The 22,944-nt window shown below is 42.0% G+C and overlaps 1 protein-coding gene across 1 annotated transcript; it reads left to right on the top strand.

Moving 5' to 3' along the window:
• Positions 1-3,321: 3,321 nt before the first annotated feature.
• Positions 3,322-5,809, top strand: FOXL1 (forkhead box L1). Its single transcript, XM_072114231.1, has one exon. The coding sequence runs from the start codon at positions 3,529-3,531 to the stop codon at positions 4,693-4,695; it is 1,167 nt and encodes a 388-aa protein (XP_071970332.1). The 5' UTR covers positions 3,322-3,528; the 3' UTR covers positions 4,696-5,809.
• The last annotated feature ends 17,135 nt before the right edge of the window (positions 5,810-22,944 follow it).

Raw genomic sequence — 22,944 nt, 5'->3', positions numbered from 1 at the left:
CTCATGCCAACTGTAAAGCATCCTGCAACCATTCATGTGTGGGGTTGCTTCTCAGCCAAGGGAATCGGCTCTCACACAGTCTTGCCTAAAACACATCCATGAATAAAGAATGGTACCAGAATGTCCTCCAAGAGCAACTTCTCCCAACCGTCCAAGAGCAGTTTGGTGATCAACAATGCCTTTTCCAGCATGATGCAGCACCTTGCCATAAAGCAAAGGTGATAACTAAATGGCTCAGGGAACAAAACATAGAGATTTTGGGTACACGGCCTGTAAGCTCCCCAGATCTTAATCAAATTGAGAACTTGTGGTCAATCAACAAGAGACGGGTGGACAAACAAAAACCAAATTGTGACAAAATGCAAGCATTGATTGTGCAAGAATGGACGGCTATCAGTCAGGATTTGGTCCAGAAGTTGATTGAAAGCTGCCAGGGAGAATTGCAGAGGTCCTGAAGAAGAAGGGTCAACACTGCAAATATTGACTTGCTGCAGTAACTCATTCTAACTGTCAATAAAAGCTTTTGTTACTCATAATATGATTGCACTTTTATTTCTGTATGTGATAAAAACATCTGACAAACACACACAAAAACCAGAGGGCAACAGATCATGTGAAAATATAATATTTGTGTCATTCTCAAAACTTATGGACATGATTGTATGAAGTGTTCTCGTCCTTTGCAAGGTTTGCAGTCCATGGGATTGGAAAAACTTATATGGCCTTCACCACAGGCTGTACACGTTCGTCTGCAGCTGGCTACAGACAGGGTCTTGTATTTAGGTTTTTGATGCAGGCCAAAATTTGCTGTGGATTTAGAAAAAGGTTAAAGGGGTTTTCCCATTTCGACTAATAAATGTTATTGTTTGAATAATTAAAGGTTATACAATTTTCCAATATAATTTCTGTATGAATACCTCACGGTTTTCTAGATCTCTTCTTGCTGTCATTCTATAGAAAGCTTCTATGTTTACTTTTCGGAGCATACCAAGCCTTAATGCTGCCTGAGGACAGCCCTGAATACTTCAATGATCAATCTTTAGTAATTTTTTGACTAAAAACATATCTACTGATCATTTCCTGGATCTCGGGAGAAATAAACAGGTAAATCTGAATAAAAACCCTTCTATATAGCTTCCAGTATATAACACACTTTCCACCTATTTCATTACTCCGCGTATACGCTCCTCATATAAAGCTACTGACATTTCAATGCCTGCACTATACTCTCCATATAACTGTATAGTATGTACCCCATATGACACTATGACCCTATATCCTCAGCATACAGTCCCTAGATAACTCTACTGCCTGTATACAGTGTGTATACAATACATATATGGCCACATCTGTCAGGGGCAGGGCCAATACCTTGATTACAATATTAGATGAGTAAGGAAAGTCGGTTTATACAGAACTCATCACACATGGATAATGTAAGCACGGCCCAGCTGTGTGCACTTGTAAAGTTGTTATAATCCCCCTCTGTGCTATAAACAGGAAAGTAGATATTATGGAGTCTCAGGCTACATTCACAAATAATAAAATGCTCTTCTGCCGACACTGCCAAGTTCCCCTTCCACAGCACTGATGTAATGAAACCCCACAAAATGGCACCCCCAATGTAACATTGAGTTCTGAACTACCCTGAGAACTCGGAAACCACACAACATACCAAAAGACACCCCACAATGTTATACCCAATATGACTACTCAAACACCCCTCACCCTACAACATGAACTCTCACTTCATTGCCCCAATGAGATTGTACACTATAAAACTCCACAACTTGACACCCACAAATGACCACTTTATATACTAGGGTCAGGAAGTAAGAGCTCTCCTTATAGAGAGTTTGTCAATTAGGACCACCTTACAGGTGTGTGGAGATTTATAGCCATTGATGCTCCACTAGGGGATTCTGAAAAATATTCAAATACGTTTTCCAAGGAAATCAATGCCTCCTTTTGCTACCTTGAAAGGCAAACAATAACATTATTTTCCCAAAATGAGAATACGCCTAAAAATAGCCTAAGCCAACATGCAAACAGAGGTACTTTGCTTTCTGTTGTTTATGTGGCCAGCTCACATCCCCATTTATTTCTATAGGCTCATACACATAGCTGTGGTGTCCTCAGCCCCTTGCATGAGCCTAGCGCCCATGAGAAAAGAGAAGGTCCTATTCTTGGACATGTTTGGAGCTTTCCCATCCCATATAAGTTTATGGGAACATAAAACACACTGATGCAATACAGGAGAAATAATTGCTATGTAACACAATAATGTGACGCTACAAGTGGTTGGGACAAGCATTTGATATCATTTACCAGCCTTTATGTGTTTTTTTTTTTCTACACCCACAAAACTGGATGATATTTGGGTTACACAACCATGGTTTGGGTGTAGAGGAAAAACATTTGTGTGCAGGTAACCTTAGTAGAAACATAGCTGATTCCAAATAACTAGTGGCTACTACTACAATAAATCGGAACAATGTAGCACAAATGATTTATGCCAATTCCATCTGCATTCTGTGACTTGTGGTGCAGGCTTTATACCTGTTGGGTTTGCCTGTGGCTTTCAACCTTTGTAATTTAAAATCAAACCTACCACCAGGGATCTACCTATTAGATCAGAGGAACCTGCCACCGGATCTACTTTAATAGGTAGATCAGTGCTGGTAGATAGCCATATCAAAAAACAGACAATTATTTAATTTTGTGCAAAGGAGTGAGTAATCCTAGAGATAAAGACTGAATGCAATACATTCTGCTGTTGAACCTAATTGAATAATAAGTAAAAGAAATCATATTCTGCGGAGTTTTACAGGTCATGGGGTACAGATACAAACAAAATAGGACATTATAGAGCAATAACATGGTCTAAACTAGGCTGGATATGTTGAGAGGATAAGGATAAACGAAATAAATCCAGTCTGCGGCAGTGATAGGAGTGATACCATATCCCACAGTGTGATGCACAGTCTTGGGATGTGCAGGACCCTGTAATGTTGTCGGCCCCCGCAGCAGAGGTTGCACTGAGCGTCGGCTGCTGCGGCTTCCAGGACTCTTCTGTGTGAATGGTGGACGTGATCTTTCAAACAGCAGATCAGGCAGTTTATGTATTGGGTGCCCGGAAAATTTTCCAAACAAACACAGCTTGATTCTACTTGGGTGGGCGACTTATCAACAGACTAATTTCCTAAACAAATGGAGGAAGGCGCAGGGCTCATTGGCTGGTACCGCACTGACACGTGGAGGAAGCTGCTCTGGGCTTCTTTTCCTTTTGCAATGAAATTTTAATTAATGTGGGTGGGCTGAGAATTGGACGAATGTTTATCATAGACAATTTATTTTCCAGGGCTAAGTCAACATAAAATAGCAAACTTACAAGCATTATTTAATGTTTTTAAACTATGAAGGAGAAGGGACAGACAGGGAGCAGGCAGGGGAGAGCTCAGTGCTGGAAGGCAGCAGCAGCAGCTCTCGCACAGCTCTGGACAAGTTTCTTCTCCTTCCTCTGCGACCATGAGCCGCCTCTACAACCATCACCTACCTCAGATGGGCACTGACCTGTCCAGACCACCTCTGCTCTACCTCTATGGAGCAGACAGGACACTAATGCCCTCTTTGGGCTTTACATCTGCCAGTGTCATCACCAGACAAGAGCCACCCCAGAAGCCACCTTACAGCTACATCGCCCTGATAGCTATGGCCATCAAGGACTCTCCTGACCACAAGGTGACCCTAAATGGTATCTACCAGTTCATCATGGACCGTTTCCCCTTCTATCATGACAACAAGCAAGGATGGCAGAACTCCATCAGGCACAACCTCTCCCTTAACGATTGCTTCATTAAAGTGCCAAGGGAGAAGGGCAGACCAGGAAAGGGAAGCTACTGGACCCTTGACCCAAAGTGTCTGGATATGTTTGAAAATGGCAACTTTAGACGCAGGAAAAGGAAACCTAAAACTCTTCTGTCACTTGAATCCAAGCGATGTAAAGCAGAAGCATCTGAAGATGTGGAGGAGTCTGCGGCGGACGGACAACCTACCTACCAGAGGTCAGTCATTAAGGGTCCTTACAGTGACAGGGAGCAGGGCTCTGTCTGCAGGAAGGACAGTGTTGGGGAATTGTCATCTTCAGATGAAGAGGGGAGCAGAGATTACAGTCACTCACAGATGACCTCTGTCACTTTCATGGACAATCCACAGACACCCGGATGCTCCACTTCCTTTTACTTATCTGTACCACTGCTTACTGACAAGGGGGCATTATCTGCAGCCAAGGATGTGGGAAACAAGGCTCCTAAGGAGGAGGAAGGACCACTGAAGAGCCAGCAAGATCCGGGACCAGATAACTTTTCATCCAGTACTAAGGAAACCCATCATCACCTTCACAGTAATCCTCAGCAAAAGCCTTTACAAGAAACCCGTTCAAAGCACCCCAAAAGCTTCAGCATAGAAAGCATCTTGAGCCCCCAAGTCACAAAGGCAAGTGGGGGTGCAGCAGGGGTGCCTAAGCTGACTGTGGACTGTCTGGCAGATAGATATAGGTACAACTCCAGTGTCTGCCCTTTGTTCAATGCTTCTGTGATGGTCGACTCTCAGGTACAGGGGAGATTCTACCACATTGGGGTACCTATCCTCTCCTATCTGCCAATGGCTCTTACAGAATCTGCCTTACCTAAATAACAACTAGATGTTATGGCATTTGTTACAGGGATTGCTGGGACTAATAGTTCTCATGTGCCTATCATACTTGCTTCTTTTTTAGGCTTTGTATATCTCACTGGGTAGAACTGTGGGGCATTATCCAGATATGAACTACAGAACTGGCCACTGCTATCTCCACAAATTGTGTTATGACATGAATTATATATTGCAGGACCCTCTCCTCTTACACTGCTTTATATCACAATCCTTTCTATCACACAATAAAATAAGAATAAAATGATTATTATGGGGGTTCCGGCTACTCCTTGTCTGTATTTTCTATGTGATATTTGTCCCTTTCCATTCTATATTATCCCCTGTGACATTCTCTGTGTGGGTCATTTCGATGTAGATAGGGTTAGAGCTAGTTCATAAGATGTAAGCTGAAGTTCTGGGAGGTCTGTGGATAGGGGTGGAGGTGCATTAACCTATGTTGTCCTGGGTTGTTGTAAGTAAAGGCAAGGGTTAATGGGCTGCACAGAGGGAAGCAGTCTGAGATCTGAGCACACTCTCTCTTTCCCACACTATTCCTGGGTCTGGGGTCAGTATCATCTACAAGACTGGGAGTCAGTGGGAAAAAGAGTGACCAACCACATTATGGGAGACTTTTTACTAGAGAACCAGAACCTTGAAGGAGGCATCTATATGTTTAAGTCTATAGCCAGTGTCTGTTACTATTAATAGGGAGAGATAGAAAAACAATGCATATATTAATGCAACCCATAGTTATAATAACAATAATAACTATACTATCTATAACTATAATTTTCCTTCATTATACTTCCTCTAGACAGACGTTTATTATTATTATTATCTCAGTTTTCCATTTTTTTGCAGAATAAAACTGAACTGAATCGGGCATTTATTTCAGGTCACAGAAAATAATAGAATAGACCAAAAAATCTAAATAAAAAGTGTGAACATGAATAGTTTAAATGCGGATGCATATGTGTATGTGCTCTTCATCTCAAACTGTAGTGACATACATATGGAAATAAACAAATCTATATATGTAGACAGACATACTGAAATGGATCTGGTGGTGCCTGATTTTAGCACATACTCAAAAAAATATGTTAACATTATTGTTAAATCTGTACATCTTTAAATACATGTAGAAATGTTACTTTGATATTTTACATGCCTCCCACATACTGAAGTGATATTGCACACAAAGAAATAACATTTAATAAATGTTTCTAAATCCTGGTCAGTCAGTATTTGACTCCATCTCTCTAAAATAGTACGATGATTGTGACACAAATGGTTAATAAATGGAGTTTCCAGCAGATACAGCTATGTAAAAAGGAGGATACAGCTTATTCTGGAGCTATCTATAGATAAAAGACAAATATCTACAGTGACAATGGGGATGGCACTATATGTGACAGATCTTATAAAACCATAAATGACCTGTCTGTCCGCCATGACAACATGGCTGCCATTCAATCGAAAGAGCGGGGGCTGGGTCCTAACTGATACAGAACATTTGTATCTGTGATGTTTGCTACATGAAATAGAATGAAAGGTCAGTTTACACAAATGTCCATCTTTTTTCCATCTGTGACTATAACACAGCTGGGGAAGTACAACCCCCCGCGTCTCTGATGTGCTCTGTCACCAGAGCCACAATACAGGAAGATGCTAAGTGTATACAGCAAGGCCGCACAATGTGTGCGTATGTATATGTGCAAGTGTTTATGTGTCAGTGTGTGTACTTGTCTATGTATTTATCTATGTGTAAGTAGAGGCATGTTTGTGTATTCATATAAATGTATATATATATATCTATATCTATATCTATATATATGCTAGTTTATATCACTATTTTAATAATCTATTAGTATGTGGAGAAATATTGGGGGTCATTTATCTTGTTTCCCCCTTCCGCGAGCTAGTTTTGCACCTTTTGCGAGTCTATGTTTTGCACCTCATTGGTCGATTTCTTTGTCAAATAAAGGTTTTTTGTGCCTTATTAGGCGCACATTTTTTTAAAGGCGCAACTTTGTTGCGCAAATCATGCCTTTTCTTTTCCTAAGCATGGTCTAGACTGGTGTGTTATTGTGCAATTATATGTTAAATAATGTTAAATAATGCGCAAACATTTGGAAGCAGGAGAAATACAAAGAAAAATTAGGCGCAAACCAGGAAACTGTTACCCGGCAAACTCTGGAGAACTGCTGGAAAGGGGCGCAAAAATTTGAGCAAATACCCCAATGCGCTCAAAAAGTCACTAAAATACAACCAAATAAGGCGCATCAGACTAAGATAAATGACCCCCATTGTATGTTCAGGGATGTACAATAGATTTTGTACAGTTATATGGATGTCTACATGTGTACACTGTATTTTTTGCTATTTTTCCATCATTTGATGGATTTTTTTTGTTGCAAAATATAACAAAAACATATATTTACATGGATGTAAACATTCACTGCAAACTAAGGGAACTAATGTAAACCAACGTATAGAATGTGAATCATGGAGAGAAGAACCGTTCCTGATTGACCAGATGTAACAGTCGCTTGCAATAGAGGGTAAGTTGTGAGCACTGCAGAGGCTGCCAAAACTGTAAAATATGCATCCACAATAAATCGCCAACATATAGTGGCTGTGGAAGATAAAAAAAATCTGCAGGACGCCATGATCTCAGCACAAAATTTCCACATTTTAAGTTTTTGTTTTGGTCATTTACAGATCAGTTTGATAGATTTTTCAGTATATGATAGTCCAGCAATCATTTGGCCTTATGGAATCCAGATTAAAGGGTACAGTACACTAATATGATTCTGACAATCTACATACCAAAACCCTGGAGATGCTCCAATCCAATACAATTACGGTTTACACATAAATATTTGTATTTAAGTTTTTTGTCCTTGAATAAATGAATATTGTAAGGCTCATTTCCCTCCGTTACTTAATATGTTTAAAAAGTAAAGAATGGAGGTTTAACAGAGATTTAGTGGAGGTTTAACGTATCACTTAAAAATCCCATTGACATCCATGTAAGGCTCAGTTCACACTACGGTTGTGATTTACGTTTCTAGTATCTGCCTAGAAAAGTAAAAAACTGAAATAGAACGGATCTGTTTTAAATCCGTAAATCAATGTAAATTTTAATGTCATCTGTTGTCATCAGTTGTACAGTAATCCGTTATTCTTCAGTATTTCTCACGGAAAAAAATTTGTTAAAAAAAAAAAAAAAGATGGATGGTGCCAAACTGACCATAACAGACAATCACAAGCAGTTAACAATAACAGACCATAACAAGTTATTTTTTACATTGAAGTCAATGGGGATGATAGTAAGTGTCACTTTTTACAATTTTAGATGAATAAATAGACAGATATAGATAGACAGAAATAGCTAATATATAAATACATAGATAGCAAAATAGATAATGGATAAATTATAGATAAATGTGAAGTACAGGCAGTCCCCTACTTAAGGACACCCGACTTACAGACAACCCATAGTTACAGACGAACCCCTCTGCCCCCTGTGACCTCTGGTGAAGCTTTCTGAATGCTTTACTGTAGTCCCAGGTTGCAATGATCAGCTGTAAGATGTCTGTAATGAAGCTTTATTGATAATCCTTAAGGCAAAAAATTTTAAACTCCAATTGTCACTGGGGCAAAAACAAAAAAAAGGTCTAGAACTACAATTATAAAACATACAGCTTCGACTTACATACAAATTCAATACAAACCTGCCTGTATAGAGAGAAAGATAGGAAGGAAAATAGAAATGAGAGATCGATAGGTAGGTAGATAGATCAATAGATAGGTAGATAGATAGTAAAGTGAGATAGATAGATACTTGTAGAAAGATCCAGCGGCACTATCTGGTTGACTGTGGTGGGTGCAGGCGACCTGGGATCGGGCCTCAGATCCTCTGGTAGCAAAAAATCCAAAAAATGAGCAGCACTCCAGATGTGTGAAGAAACGTGATTCTATTTTATTCCATGATGAGTAATAACAGCAACGTTTCGGCTCAAAAGAAAAAGGCTCTTTTGAGCCGAAACGTTGCTGTTATTACTCATCATGGAATAAAATAGAATCACGTTTCTTCACACATCTGGAATGCTGCTCATTTTTTGGATTTTTTTTAGATAGATAGATAGATAGATAGATAAAACAAGGAGATCCAAGGCAGTACAACCTCTACAGTTTGGTGCAATATCTGAAGACACATGTCAAGGATTCAATATTATATCAGGAAAGGGAGCAGCACACCATTTTAGTGTTCCAAAGCAGGGTGATCTTTATTCCATGAACATAGAATAAAGATAGATAGATGGGTAAGTGTTGCTTGAAAAAGGTGCTTTGCCACCGAAACGTCACAACATGAAATAAAGACACCATGTTTTTTCACTTGAATTTTGGAGTGCTGCCTTGTTCCTGAAGTAGATAGATAGATAAATATAGAAGCTATATTGAAAGTGAAAGTACTGTAAGAAAAAAACTGATTATTCAAAAAACAAAACAACTCATACTAACTGAAAGTGTCCATTTTTTTAGCCAGGAAACATTAGGGTATCAGTTAAATTAACGGACACTATGTCATCAGTTACTTTCAGTTTATCTACGTTTATTTATCATCCTTTTTTTAAAGGACGGATGTGTCGACAGTAGTGTGAACTTATCTTAAATTTATGTCACCCGTTATTATCCGTTTCAGTTATCCATTTGTTATCTGTTATCTGTTTTTTAACAGAAAAAATAATGGAGGCCGCAGTACTTTTCCTCCGTTTGAAAAAAACACATGGATAACGGATCCATGCCAAACTGACCGTAATGGATTACATATAATTTACGTTGATGTCAATGGGATTTTTAACTGAAGTTAAAACCTCCATTCTTCAATTTTTTAAAGGAGGGAAGGAATGGTAGTGTGAATTTACCCTTACCTGAGGAATCACTGTAGTTCGTAATGAGTATACACTGCAATTTTATAGTTGTTGCCACCATCACATATAAACATTTGGTTAGTTAAGTAGTTTATTAATTATCTTCTCTTTGTATTTTAAGATTTGTTTAATCACTAGCAGCAAAATTTTTAACCACATCATCTGATTTTTCAGGAAAATAATATTTTGTTAACATTGTTTCTTTAATATTATTTAAGCCATAAAAGCAATTTCACACAGTAAACTACCACATGAACAATCAAAGTCATGCACACTATGACATACACATGGCCACCTATGCAATCACAGTCTTTTAGGCTATGGGGGACCTATATATGGCCGGCGTATATACGGCGTATATACATCTCCCATATACTTCTATGAGCTCAAGGCCCTGTACGTGAGCAGTACGGTGCAGCACACGTGCGGCACCATACTGCTCCGTAGCCCGTAGAAAGATAGGACATGTCCTATCTTTCGACGTAATACGACGCCGTGCGCTGTATATTCCTGTGGAGAGGAGTGGGGGTGAGCTGCGCTCATCCCCTGCTCCTCTCTGCAGCACCAATGTATGCCCGCCGTACTACGGTACGGTGGGCATACATCATGTGAATGAAGCAAAGGTTATATAACTACATACACACTAACATTCATCACATACATTATCATTAATCTGTCTTGTACACCATTACATACATAGTTGCATATAGAATCACACACAATTACACAAAATCACTTATACAATCACATTTTACGGTTTAATTCATCACCTACAATATCATTTGCAGTCACTGGCACAATCCCATATACTATTACATACATTGGCACACATGTATGCACACTCCAGATCACATACACAGTCATACATTACATTATTTATAGTCACATTAGCAATCACAAACACAGTATAAAGATCACTCACATATTCAGAATTCTTTCGGTATTTCCAACCCCCGGCAGCGATTTTCTTCTAGTGCCGCACTGTATGTGCCGCTCCCACTGGAGATGCCGCTGAGGGTCATGGAAGGTTTGCACAAATAAAGCTTTTTGCTGGATATGGCTCCAGTGTTTGGCTGCCAAGTCTTTCTTCAGATGGAAGAAGAAAAGCTTCACATATTGGATGAAACTAAACTGGCGGATGGAATAATACAGACAGAACTCAGTATATTATTGATTCTATCAAGGAAGATCCATATCTACTGAAGTAATAATGGTGCCAAATAGAGCTGATGTGTGAGCCAGGTACAGCAGGATAGCACCTATCCGGGACTTTCAGGGACATGGAAATGGAAATTGAGGGTAAGAGCAGAGGGAGCGGAGGAGGTTTGGGCTACAGCCAGGTAAGCTGGGCCCAACAGCTTCTCAAGTTAAGGGAATATGTCAGCAGTTTTACCATACAAAGCTGCAGACGGTATGAGTTAGCAGCCATGGATCATGATCCTTGCATTGACGAGACAGAGGCAGGAGACAAATAGCAGGTTGGAAAGGTTATAAAGAATGAGTGCTTAGAATGAGGTGGGATAGTGGTTGACAGGTGTCCCTTAACACTGAATGCAGAATTTTGTCCCTGTTACCTGCCACAGTAAACCCATTAATCACTTCTGATGAAAAAAAATGACAAATTAGCCCTCAAGGATGTACGTAAAGCACTGAACAAGGTGGGCCAATGGAAGCTGGAACAGGGCCCGAACAGCTAAACGAAAACCTGCGCCCAAAAACTGGCACGTTACAATTGAGGTCTATGCTAATTACTTACTAAGTTCATTTTAGTTTTGGCACATGGGATGTGCCAGAATTTTTAAGAGGATATAGACTTTAAATAATTCTGGCACAAATTACATAAAAGGCACATAAAAAGCACAAAGAGCCTTTTGTAATAAATTGGTGCCCAGGCACTGAATAGCAGAGGAGGCTAGGAGACAGTTGCATGGATGGTGGTCTGGTGTGGACATATCTGAACAGTGGGTGGCACTAATATCAGACACTGTTGAGTGAAGTCTGGCTGTTTCTGTTTTAAAAAATATAGGGACACAATCACTGCGCTGACTGTACTGCGCTGACTGTACTGCGCTGACTGTACAACTTCAGATTGTTTTCACTTTAAACCTACTGTATGGTTTTAATCTCTAAAAATATGTTGTAGAAGATTAAAAAAAAAAATTTCCTGCTCTCTAAATATAGCCGAGCCGGGTCAGCAGAATCGCTGCGCAGAGCGGAGAGCAGGAATGCACAGAAATAAATAACTCTTCCAATTTTTTTGGAAACCAAGTAGAACCTACGAGTTATTTCCTGATTGAATACATTTGATGGAGTGAATTAAATTAGACTTGGTATCAGAGTGACCCGGGAGCCGGGCGCTTTGCTGTCTTCACTCCGGTCCCCAGACTCAGACATTCCAGAGGCAATTGGAATATGTATTTCTATTACACTGAGGAACATTAGAGGTACACATCTACTGGAACCAGACTGATACATTGGTACAGATGATATAAACAAGCAAAGATTTAGAATGAACATATAAGTGAAACTTTCTAAAATCATAACATAACAGCGCTATCATATCCTTTATTTCATATTTTGCTCTAAATAGTAAATCTCAAAGTTTAATATTCAGACATTTTTTTAATAAATCTTTGGTCATCTCAATTGGATTGAGATATCACAGGGTAAACAGAGAACCTTACCTGGGCCTAGTATTGCAGGTATTGGGCAGAAGATGAGGATGGAAGATTTTGAGTGTCTTTGGGACACCACACCAGGGTATTAATATTACCAAGAGAAATTGGAAAAGGGCCAGACTAATATACTTACCGTATATAGTCAAGTATAAGGTGACCCAAGCTTTTCCTTATGCTAGCTCCTATCTGTTCCATTTGGGGTAAAAGGTACCAGTGCGTTTTCTTTTTGGATTGAAAATATCCAGTAGTCTCCCCTTAAGAATGAAATGTTCACAGCAGCCCCTCCAATTAATAAAATGTCCAGCAGAGTGCCCCCATTAATATAATGTCCAGCAGAGTGCCCCCGTAAATGTAATGTCCAGCAGAGTACCCCCGTAAATGTAATGTCCAGCAGAGTACCCCCATTAATGTAATGTCCTGCAGAGTACCCCCATTAATGTAATGTCCTGCAGAGTACCACCATTAATGTAATGTCCAGCAGAGTACCACCATTAATGTATTTTCCAGCAGAGTGCCCCAAATAATGTAATGCCGGGCAGAGTGCCCCCATTAATAAAAAGTCCAGCTGAGTACCCCCTTAAAAAAATAAACTTAGTACTCACCCACAATCGCTGACTCCTGGCTTCCTCTTCTCCCTGCAGCATGTCTTTGGGCTGGCAGATGCACGCCTATGCGATCTGATGGCACAGTAGGTGGATACACTGCCGCATCATAGTTTCTCTGCTGGCAGATTGCATAGCCGTGGGTGATATGGGGAGAAGAAGATGCCAGGGGTCAGTGCCGGATGGTGAGTACTAACTTTATTTTTTTATATACCTGAGTATAAGCCGAGTGGGACTTTTGCAGCAGAAAAATCTTGGCTTATATTCGAGTATATACGGTAACTCAGTTTTTTTCAAAGACTTCCTTTTATTTAAAGGGGCTTTCCAGGTCTTAAAAAATATATATTCGGCTAGAGGGGGCTAAGATAACAAAAAAGAACTTATGCTTGCCTTCTCCAGCGCTCCTGTTGTCAGAGCCCTTGCCCGTCGTGCTGTGCCCCTGTTCCTATACAGAGGCAGACACACCCACCCATACACTGCCAGGCGCTGGACAGAGCATTAGATTCAATGCTGTATCCGGCGACCAGAAATAGTCGAATCAAATTTCCTGTCTCTGTTAACAAACAAAGGCATGGCACAGACAGGTGATGGCACAAAGAACGGGAGTGTCCGAGAAGGTTAGCATAGATTTCTTACAACCCCTTTAATAAAGACTAGTAAATGAAACATTACAATAACATGAAAATTTGGAGCACAGAATTAAGGCACAATTTAACAAACATTTGTGAAAAGTAGCATTTTCCGCAGCATCACAACTTTACACAAACAAATCTGGTTTTTCATAGACCAGTATCACAGCGTCAAAGACTGACATTACAAAAATGTTCAATTACACAAATCTAGCCTGTTTTGAGCTTCAACAAGTGCGTTCAATAGGTTGAATATCTGAGGTGGATATGGGAAGGACAGCATACAGGTGATCACTTTTTTACCTCACTCTTAATAAATTCCCCTTCTTCTACCTCCAATTCTTAATAAATGTCCCCTCTTCTGCCCCCAGTTCTTTATAAATGCCTTCTCTTTTGTTCCTATTTTCAATTAATGTACTCTCTTGCCTGCATCCTTAAAAGGGTATTCTCGTCTGGGCACTCACATTCAGTTTCACTATTCTTCCATATATAAACATTTCTTCAATTGGATGTTATTAAAAAAATGTTCCTGTGTGAAGATAATTTCTCATAAATGTTGTCCCTTAGAAACCAGATAGCTTCCTCGGATACGACCACGTCACAATCTGGCAGTGGTGGCCAGACATGCGCTATTGAGTCCTGCCTGACCACCAGGATTCAGCAATCATTACCACAGGACGGCTGTGAGACATGCAGTAACTCCCGGACATTTCATATACAAAAACAATTTGTTTCTTTATGTAATCCCTCCAGCAGAGGTGGCCGTATCTGAGGAAGCCATCTCGTTACTAAGGGACAAAATTACTACATTTATGAGAAATTATCTTCACACAGGAACATTTTTTTAAATAACATCTAATTGAAGAAATGTTTATGTATGGCAGATTTATCAAACTGAATGTGAATGCCCAGACGAGAATACCCCTTTAATGCCCTTTCTGCATATTCGTAATGCCCTGTCTTTTCCCCACCTTCTTAATGCCATCTCTTTTTTCCCCATTCATAATGCCCCTTCTAACCTCCTTTTATAATGCTCCCTCCATTATGCCCCCATCTATAGTGCCCCTTCTCCTTTTATGGCTCCTTTTACAATGCTTTTTCCATTATGCTCCCATTTATAGTGACCCCTCTCCTTATGTCCTCTCTTATTTGTCCACCATTCCATTCTCCCTTTTTATGGCAGTGCAAGATTTAAGAAAAAATATTGACCTTTCCTCTGGTGGCGGCTGTCTTCTGTTCTGCAGTAAGGCATCAGGTGACGTAGTGACATCATTGGGCTGCCAACGCTGGGGGCTGGGCTGCGAAAGGTTGCAGTTCAGGGAATTTATTACTCCCCGCTATGCCCTGGTACGAACTATAGTCAACTGCAGAAGCACACGAACCAGGTGCAGGACAGGAGTAGGGTTAGTGGCTCATGCGCTGCATCAGGGGGCCTGCGGCTCTCTTCGTGGAAGATGATGAATGGAGTGAGCCGCAGTCCCACTCTTCCCACATGACCACCCACGTGCGTCTGTGATCGTGGTGGGTGGTCTGGTCCAAGATACCTAGTTGGCCGTATCTGGCCTGTGGGCCATATGATGATACCTGCCCCTGCTCTATAGTTTGAGCAGTCCCATTTTCATACACAAGTCATTTAAGTTATATGATATAAAGTCTACTTTATCCAAAAAGCCCATTCAGCCCACATTAGGAAGGCAGACTTATCTGAATGACACTACACATGCTGAAAGGAACTGGGGGAGCAGAAAGAGGTATTTCACGTGGGAGCTAACACAAAAGGGACCATTATAAGCACAAATGCACAAATTGGTGCATTACAAATGGGGGGTATTATGATGGGGAGTGTTGCATTAAAGGGGGTATCAGTGGGTGGTCTACGGAAAGGGAGGCATTATAACTCGGCTAAATCAAATGGGGGAATTATAGGTGAGGGGACTACAGGAAAGGAGACATTTTAAGTTTGTGAGAATGCCGCACTGCGTTCAGCTTTCGGTCAGCCAAGGGGGGCGTCCCGCATTATACAAAGCTGGAAATAGGGATGGTGAGCTGAACACAGAGTGGCTTCCATGCCTCTGTTTATTTACAGAGATTACAGTGCTGGACACTTTTTTAACCCACACCATCCCGGCCACCCAAGGGTTTTTTTATAACCTCGGACAACCCATTTAACGGCCACAGGACTGGAGGCATACAGTGGGGGTCAAAGGAGGACAACATTATGGAGAAATGTACAGTGTGGAAGGGCATACTTGGCCAGATTATTGGTAGTGAACACCTGAAGATGGACATGCGGCATACTTTCAGTTTACTCACCAGATCAGCAGCAGAAGAGCGGCCGAAAACCTAGCTCCTGCTGCAAGTGGAGAAAACTCAGGTCAGGGTCCTGTAATCCCTTACTAACCCCTAGCTAAGGAGTCAGACATAGGAAAGGAGTTCCCTCTGTCACCCTCGTTGCCTCCTGGCCGCATCATGGCCTCCGGGCCTGGCAAGTACAGAAACCTATTTGCTAAAATAGTTAAAAAAAACTGTACATTTGTGTTGCCTTTTTATTCTCATGAACCTACAGAAAAAATAGCTAGTTCTGTATTGTGAGCTGCAAAAACTTTTCAATTAAAATACAATATGGGGAAATTATAAACAATTAAGGATTAATACATTTTTATCGTTATGTTATTTTTACTTTCAAAGTGAAGCCATTGGAAAATGCAACTTTGAGCACAAAATACACATACTCATATTCCTATGTCAGATAACAAATAAAAGTAAAAGTTGAGGAGACGAGAGGACAGAAAAACTTAAAAATAAATTGTTCACAAAAGCTCAAATATGTCATTTGTTAAGGGGATGGGATAAAGGGTGTGACTCTGTTCCAAAATGTAAATGTACAACACTACAATGTCTCGTGGGAAATTTACTATTTGCATATAGTGAATTTCAGATCCCCCATGTCTTATCTCTGTCTCAGTTTGTTGATACAAAATTTCCAGCTGATTCGCCTGAATATAAGAAAGGCGCTGCACATATTTTCTGCCTGAAATCCTCGGTTCTCACAAGGCCTGCTGCATTATAAATAAATAAACTGTAATCATCTGTGTCAGCACTCACATGGGGGGCAGATATTTAGCGGATTAAAAATGTGTTGGCTACCTGGAATTAGTTAAGATTCTTTATTCAAAGATCCCAACGCCCAGTGACCCCCTGACTAGTGGATAGTTCGTTTTCTTTGGCGCATATATACAAAAAAGCTAACGACCCATATCTGGAGTTTTCATAGATGAACGTGGCAAGAACTCTCATACTTAAAGGGATATTCTACTTCTATAGCTTTTTACTGTGTACCCTTTCCTTATCTTGAGGTTTTCGAGTCATTCTAAAGTCATATTAAATCCTAGACTCCAATCACTTCTAGAGCTGCAGTCACATTCCCTTTGGTTTCTTGTCAATAAAAAGCTATTAGCTGTACAGTTCAGATGACAGGTACTGTACATAGACAAGCCTGTCTAGGGGTATAACTAAACTACTATCTAACCCATAGAATTGTGAGTGCAGCTTTGCATGTTACATGAGAAGAGGATACAATTAGTAAAGTATTTAAAATGTTATTTGATATTGACTGTGAATGGTTAAAGGGGACTCAAAGAGAGAAATCAGATGAGGAGACATGAGAAGAGCTCGGTGTGGGCTTCACATTGCTCGGTTTAATATTTGCAGATGTAAAAACAGCATTGAAATTATTTTAACAACGCTGACAGCGAACAGGTCAGAGAAGCAATGGACCCTTTACAATGAAGATGAAGGATTCCCAGCAAGACACTCAGGGGGTAAGATAGAAAAATATGTAATAATGTTTCAACTTAAACTGCCACCTTCTTAAGTCTCTATTTGATATGAGGCCAAATTTCAGGACCACCCCTCCAGTAATGACTCCATGCTGAGATGAATCCCTACATTTGTCATAAATCATACGGAAATGAGACCACCTAGGCTACTCATATGTGCAAGGGATGGGACCCACTGCAGTTCTGCAGAGCCTCAGGATGAAAGGAGCTTATGTATGAGCAGGGTGATCCATCCATCACACAGGTCTCACACCCCTCTCCATGCACTGGATTGGGCTTTTACAATGAGACCAGTGACGCTTATTCCTGCAGAAATCGGGGCCAACAATAAAATAGAGAGACATTCTTCCTTCGTGCTGGGGAAAGTAATATTCTCTCCAAACCCCCAGCCCCTTGTGAGTTGTGGCTTGTATAAGATTTACAAGAGCTTCTCGTGGACACGGCTGAAAAGGTTCCATTGTGTGATAACATCTGCCTAGTCTGGAGGTTTCATGTAGGAAGCAATTTGATGAATATTTGGGTCAATTAAAAGGTGTCTGGTTATAATATATATAAAGTGTAACTGGATGTCAGGGCGGAGTCCACCTCTGCATCACCCTGCTCTGCCAACTTCTTTTTTTTAGGATCTTGGGTGTAGCCAAGGGGCATAAGGAGTGTAATCACCTCCAAAAACTGTGGACTGAACAGCTTACAGTCTATGCCAGAGACATGACATGCTCTGGCATAGACTATGAGCTGTTTGGGCCAAAGTTCTTGGCTAATTTTGGAGGTGTCAGAAGTAGTAATGAGCAAGTCCAAAGCGAGTGAGTTTGTGGTCATGGACCTGGAACAGAAGTTTGCTTCAAACTAGTTTGTTATTTGGTGGTAAAATTGTGTGGAACACTGCATGATTGACATCTGAACTGCCAATCAATCAGTGTTTAGCACCCTAACAATATTGGCACGGCTGTGATTGGGCAGGTGGGACATGTAATCCTGTTGTAAAACAAACAGGGTCACATCTCCCAGCACCATTACAGTGAGGAGACAGTGGGGCATATTTACTTAACCGGTCCAGTTGCGATCCCGCACCGCGTTGTCCGACGAGGATTCGTGTCTGCCGGCATTCACTAAGATCGTGCGCCTGATATCCAGCAGGTGTCGCTGCTGTGCCGAGGTCCGCCGGAGTGCACCTTCTTCTCCCTGGTGCATGTGAGTGCTTGATCTTGCTTTTTAAATTCTGTGTTTTTTTCGAATCCCTCGGGTTGTCAGACAGTCACGCCTCGCCGATTTCTGTTGTGTGAAAGCCTACGCCGATGCGTCACAATCCGACCGCGTGCACCAAAATCCCAGGGCAATTCGGTGCAAATCGGAAATGAGCGGTACGGTGCAGCACACGTGAGGCACCATACCGCTCCGTAGCACGGGAAAAGATAGGACATGTCCTATCTTTTCCCGTATTATGGCACCGTGCGCTGTATCTCCCTATGGAGAGGGGCGGGGGTGAGCAGCGCTCATCCCCTGCTCCTCTCCGCAGCGCCGATGTATGCGGTACGGCAGGCATACATCGTGTGAATGTATCCTTACTATAGCATCTTGTGGCATTTGCATCACCTTGCAGCACCTTGTTCACTGAAATTATATTTTTTGGGAAACTTGCATATTCATGTTTACTCCACCGGGGTCTAGCCTTTTCTCGGGGCCTGGAGACAGCCGGGGCCCGGAATACCGGAGTGGCTGGCGGTTGCGGCCTAGGCACGCTAGTGTCACGGTGCTTGGTATGGGGACCGGAGGGCTGTCCCACAGCCTGGCAGGTCTCCAGCAGGTGGTGTTGGTATAGAGCGAGAGGCTGATGTACTGGTTCTCCCTGGGGCAGCCCGTAGTATGTGTCCCTGGTAGATGGATGGGGTGCCCTTGATGGTGATACAGCCGTAGCAGGGACCAGATGGAGGCAATGTTGTACATAAAAGTAACTTACAGTTCTTTATTCGAACCAACGGTAACAACACGGCAAACGATTCTGTACAAGTGCAGTACTGGAGTGATCTTGGAGAAGAAACCTCAGGAGTTGGGTCACCAGCCTGGATGCAGGGGCAGGCTGGGATGTAGCTGTGTCCAATGTTGGATGCTGCAGCTTTGTCCTGTTTGTCCTGTGTCACTCTGTGTGTAGTTGCTGAGCTGAGGCCTAGAAGGCCTGTTGTCAGAGCATGTGCTTTGAGCTCCTCCTGTGTTGAGAGCTTGATCTCAAGAGCTAACTCCTCCCCTGACTAAGGGTTTAGTTCCTCCCTAGTCAGGTGGTCTCCTTCTCCAATCACACTCCAGTTACAATAGTGGAACATCATTGGATGATAACATTAACATTCTTAACCTTTGCCTGTCTAGGCAGTATCTACCGCTGCTCAATTACCTCTATATGTATTAGGTAGTAAAAGGGCTTATTCGCAACTACTCCTCTGCCATGCACATTGGATGTTGCATATTCATCACAAACTTGCACATACATGTTTACTGCAAGTATGTTTTTTTTGTTAAGTAGCAGTTTCAATTTTCTGCAAACTATCAATCACAAACCTGCACATACATGTTCACTGCAAGTGTGTTATTTTTGCTAAGTAGCATTCTCAGTTTTCTGCATAAGTATCCAGCACAAACTTCCATATATGTGGTCGCTACAAGTGTGTTTGTGTTGGCTAAGTAGCAGTGTCAGTTTTTTGCATAAGTATACATCACAAATTGCACCTATGTGTTCACTAGAAGCTTGTTTTTTTGCTAAGTAGTAGTGTTGATTTGCTACATAAGTTTCCATCACAAACTTGTGCAACACTCCTGCAAATACATAGGCAGACTGGTATTTGTGAATAGCGCCCTCTCCAGGAGCTGTAAGGGGGAGTCGTAAACCATCTAGGAAGGTTCTAGAACCTGGGAATTGTGTAATTGCAGCTGTAGATACTGCCTGACAAGGCAACAGTTAACTGGTATAAGTAATTATCCAATAATGTGGCTGTATTGTTTGTGTGATTGGAGAGGTGCTACCACCTGACCAGGGGGAGTTTAAAACCCCTGCTCAGTGAGAGCACATGATCTTAGCTGGTCATTCAGAGTGAAGAGGTAGTGTGTGCAGCACACCTTCAGTGCTGCCACATATACTAATCCCAGGAACTACTAGTGCCTCAGGCCTACTGCCTGACACTGAGGGTGAGTCTGGAGACTCTAGCCCAGAGCTACAGCTTCTGCAATTTGGACACAGCTCCACCTCAACTATCCCAGCCTGCATCTACTATCAGGCTGGTGCACTATTCCTGCAGACCACTCTCCATGACCTCTCCAGTAACCAGAATCCGACATTAATCTTTTTGGGCCGTTGCCTGCTGTTTGAAGTTCAATAAAGAACTGTAAGTTGATTTGCACAACAATTCCTCCATCTGATCCCTGGATACTGCTGCTTACCACCACGGTCTTCCCCATCCATTAGCCAGGGACTCATCCTACAGACACTCAGGGGTTGCCCAAGGGAGAAGCCAGTACATCAGACTCTTCCTCCATATTTCTTGCACATACCACCTGCTGGTCCCCATACCAAGCACTGGGACCAGGGGCGTTGCTAGGTCAAAAGATCCGGGGCATGTGTGTGAGGACATTAGAGGGGGATCTGTGTGGAGCACATTACAGGGGGGCTGTGTGTGGGGGACATTACGAGGGGGGCTGTGTGTGGGGGACATTACGGGGGGATCTGTGTGAGGCACATTACCGGGGGATCTGTGTGGGGCACATTACAGTGGGGCTGTGTGGGGGGACATTACTGGGGACATTACAGGGGGCTGTGTGGGGGACATCACAGGGGACATTACAGGGGAGCTGTGTGTGAGAACACTACTAGGGGACATTACTTAGGGACATTACATGGTGGCTGTGTGTGGGGACATTACAGGGGAGCTGTGTGTGGGGACACTACTGGGGACATTACAGGGAATCTGTGTGGGGATCATTACTGGGGGACATTACTGGATGGATGTATGAGGACATTACAGGGGGCAGTGTGGGGGACATTACTGGGGGACCTTAAAGGGGGGCAGTGTGGAGGACATTACTGGGGGACATTAAAAGGGTGCTGTGTGTGGGGACTTTACTGGGGGATGTGTGAGGGACATTACTGGATGACTGTGTGGGGGACATTACTGAGGGACTGTGTGGAAGACATTACTGGGGGCTGTGTGTGGGGATATTACTGAGGGACATTACTGGAGGACTGTGTGGGGGACATTACTGAGGGGATGTCTGGGTGACATTGATCTCACATGAGTTTCCCATGAAACGCATCTGATGGATAACGAGCTTGTGGTGTCTTTTATTTGTTTAAATGCAAATGTGTGAACGCAGCCAGAGTTCACCACACAGACATCTTATGTCCTTCAATTTAACAAGTGAAAGAAATGAACTGAACTGGTGAATGTGAGTTTGAAGGGGAAACCTGTTCCACAAATGTCTTTCACTCGTTAAAATAACAAAACTGCACCAAAAACCACCTTAAAACTGATAGTGATGCATTTGTAACTGCAACATGTGAATGCAACTTTGGAGAACCATCATTTCGGGAAAATGAAGGACATAAGATGTCTGTGTGGTGAACTCCACAGGAAGGAGACATGGTGATGTCGGGCCTAAGGGTGGTGGCACATTTGGCGTTTTGAACCCATTTTTAGTCAGTTTTTTGAAAACGCATCCGTTTTTGTCTGTTTTTAATTAAGATAAATGGAAAAAGTGGCCAAAAACGGATGTGTTTTCAAAAACACGCGTTTTTTAACGGACTGAAAATGCATTACTAAAAACGGAGTAAGAACGGGTTCAAAACGCCACCATCCTAATAGTGAAATGGACATGTCACTAGCAGTCACTACATGTAACTAGTAGGGATTTCCCTGGTATTTCTATGGCCCCTCAGTAAAGTTGTTATTGGCACAACCAAATTTGAGGGGGTTATGTGCAGGGTTTGGCATTACTGAAAGTGCAAAATATATGCAATGGGGCCTGTGCCCTGGATTTTTTACCACCCTAGCAACACCCCTGATCGTTCCCTAGGCCGCAATCACCTGCCACTCTGGTATTCTGAGCCCTGGCTGCCTCCAGACCCACAAGAAAAGGCTTGGTCCCAGTTTGGGATGTTGCACTTGCACATATGCTTTCGCTGAAAGCCTATTTTTTTGTGAAATAGCAGATATCAGTTTTCTGCATCTGTATATATCACAAAATTGCAGATTTGTGTTCACTGCATACCTGATATTCTAAATTTCTGTTACTATGTTCACTCCATCTGTATACTGCTGGTGTTTTAAAATGAGAAAATAGGAATTAAAGGACCTACCACTTCAAAATGCTGGAGGTGGTCTTGTGAAGGCAGAGAAATGTGCAGTTTTGCCAAAAACCTATTTTTTCCCTAATCAAACGACCCCATTCGGCGCACCAGGAGTCTCAGCGCTTGATCATGATAATACAGACGGCTTGCGTGTGTGAAACTGCTCCCCCCACCTTCGCTCCCGAGAGCTCTAGGAAAGCACTGGCGCATGCGCACTGTTTCTTAATTTACAAAGTGG

Source organism: Engystomops pustulosus, chromosome 7 (genome assembly GCF_040894005.1).
Source record: "Engystomops pustulosus chromosome 7, aEngPut4.maternal, whole genome shotgun sequence".
Lineage (NCBI taxonomy): Eukaryota > Metazoa > Chordata > Amphibia > Anura > Leptodactylidae > Engystomops > Engystomops pustulosus.
The sequence above is the reverse complement of the archived record's forward strand: the minus strand, read 5'-3'. Positions and strand labels throughout refer to the sequence as shown.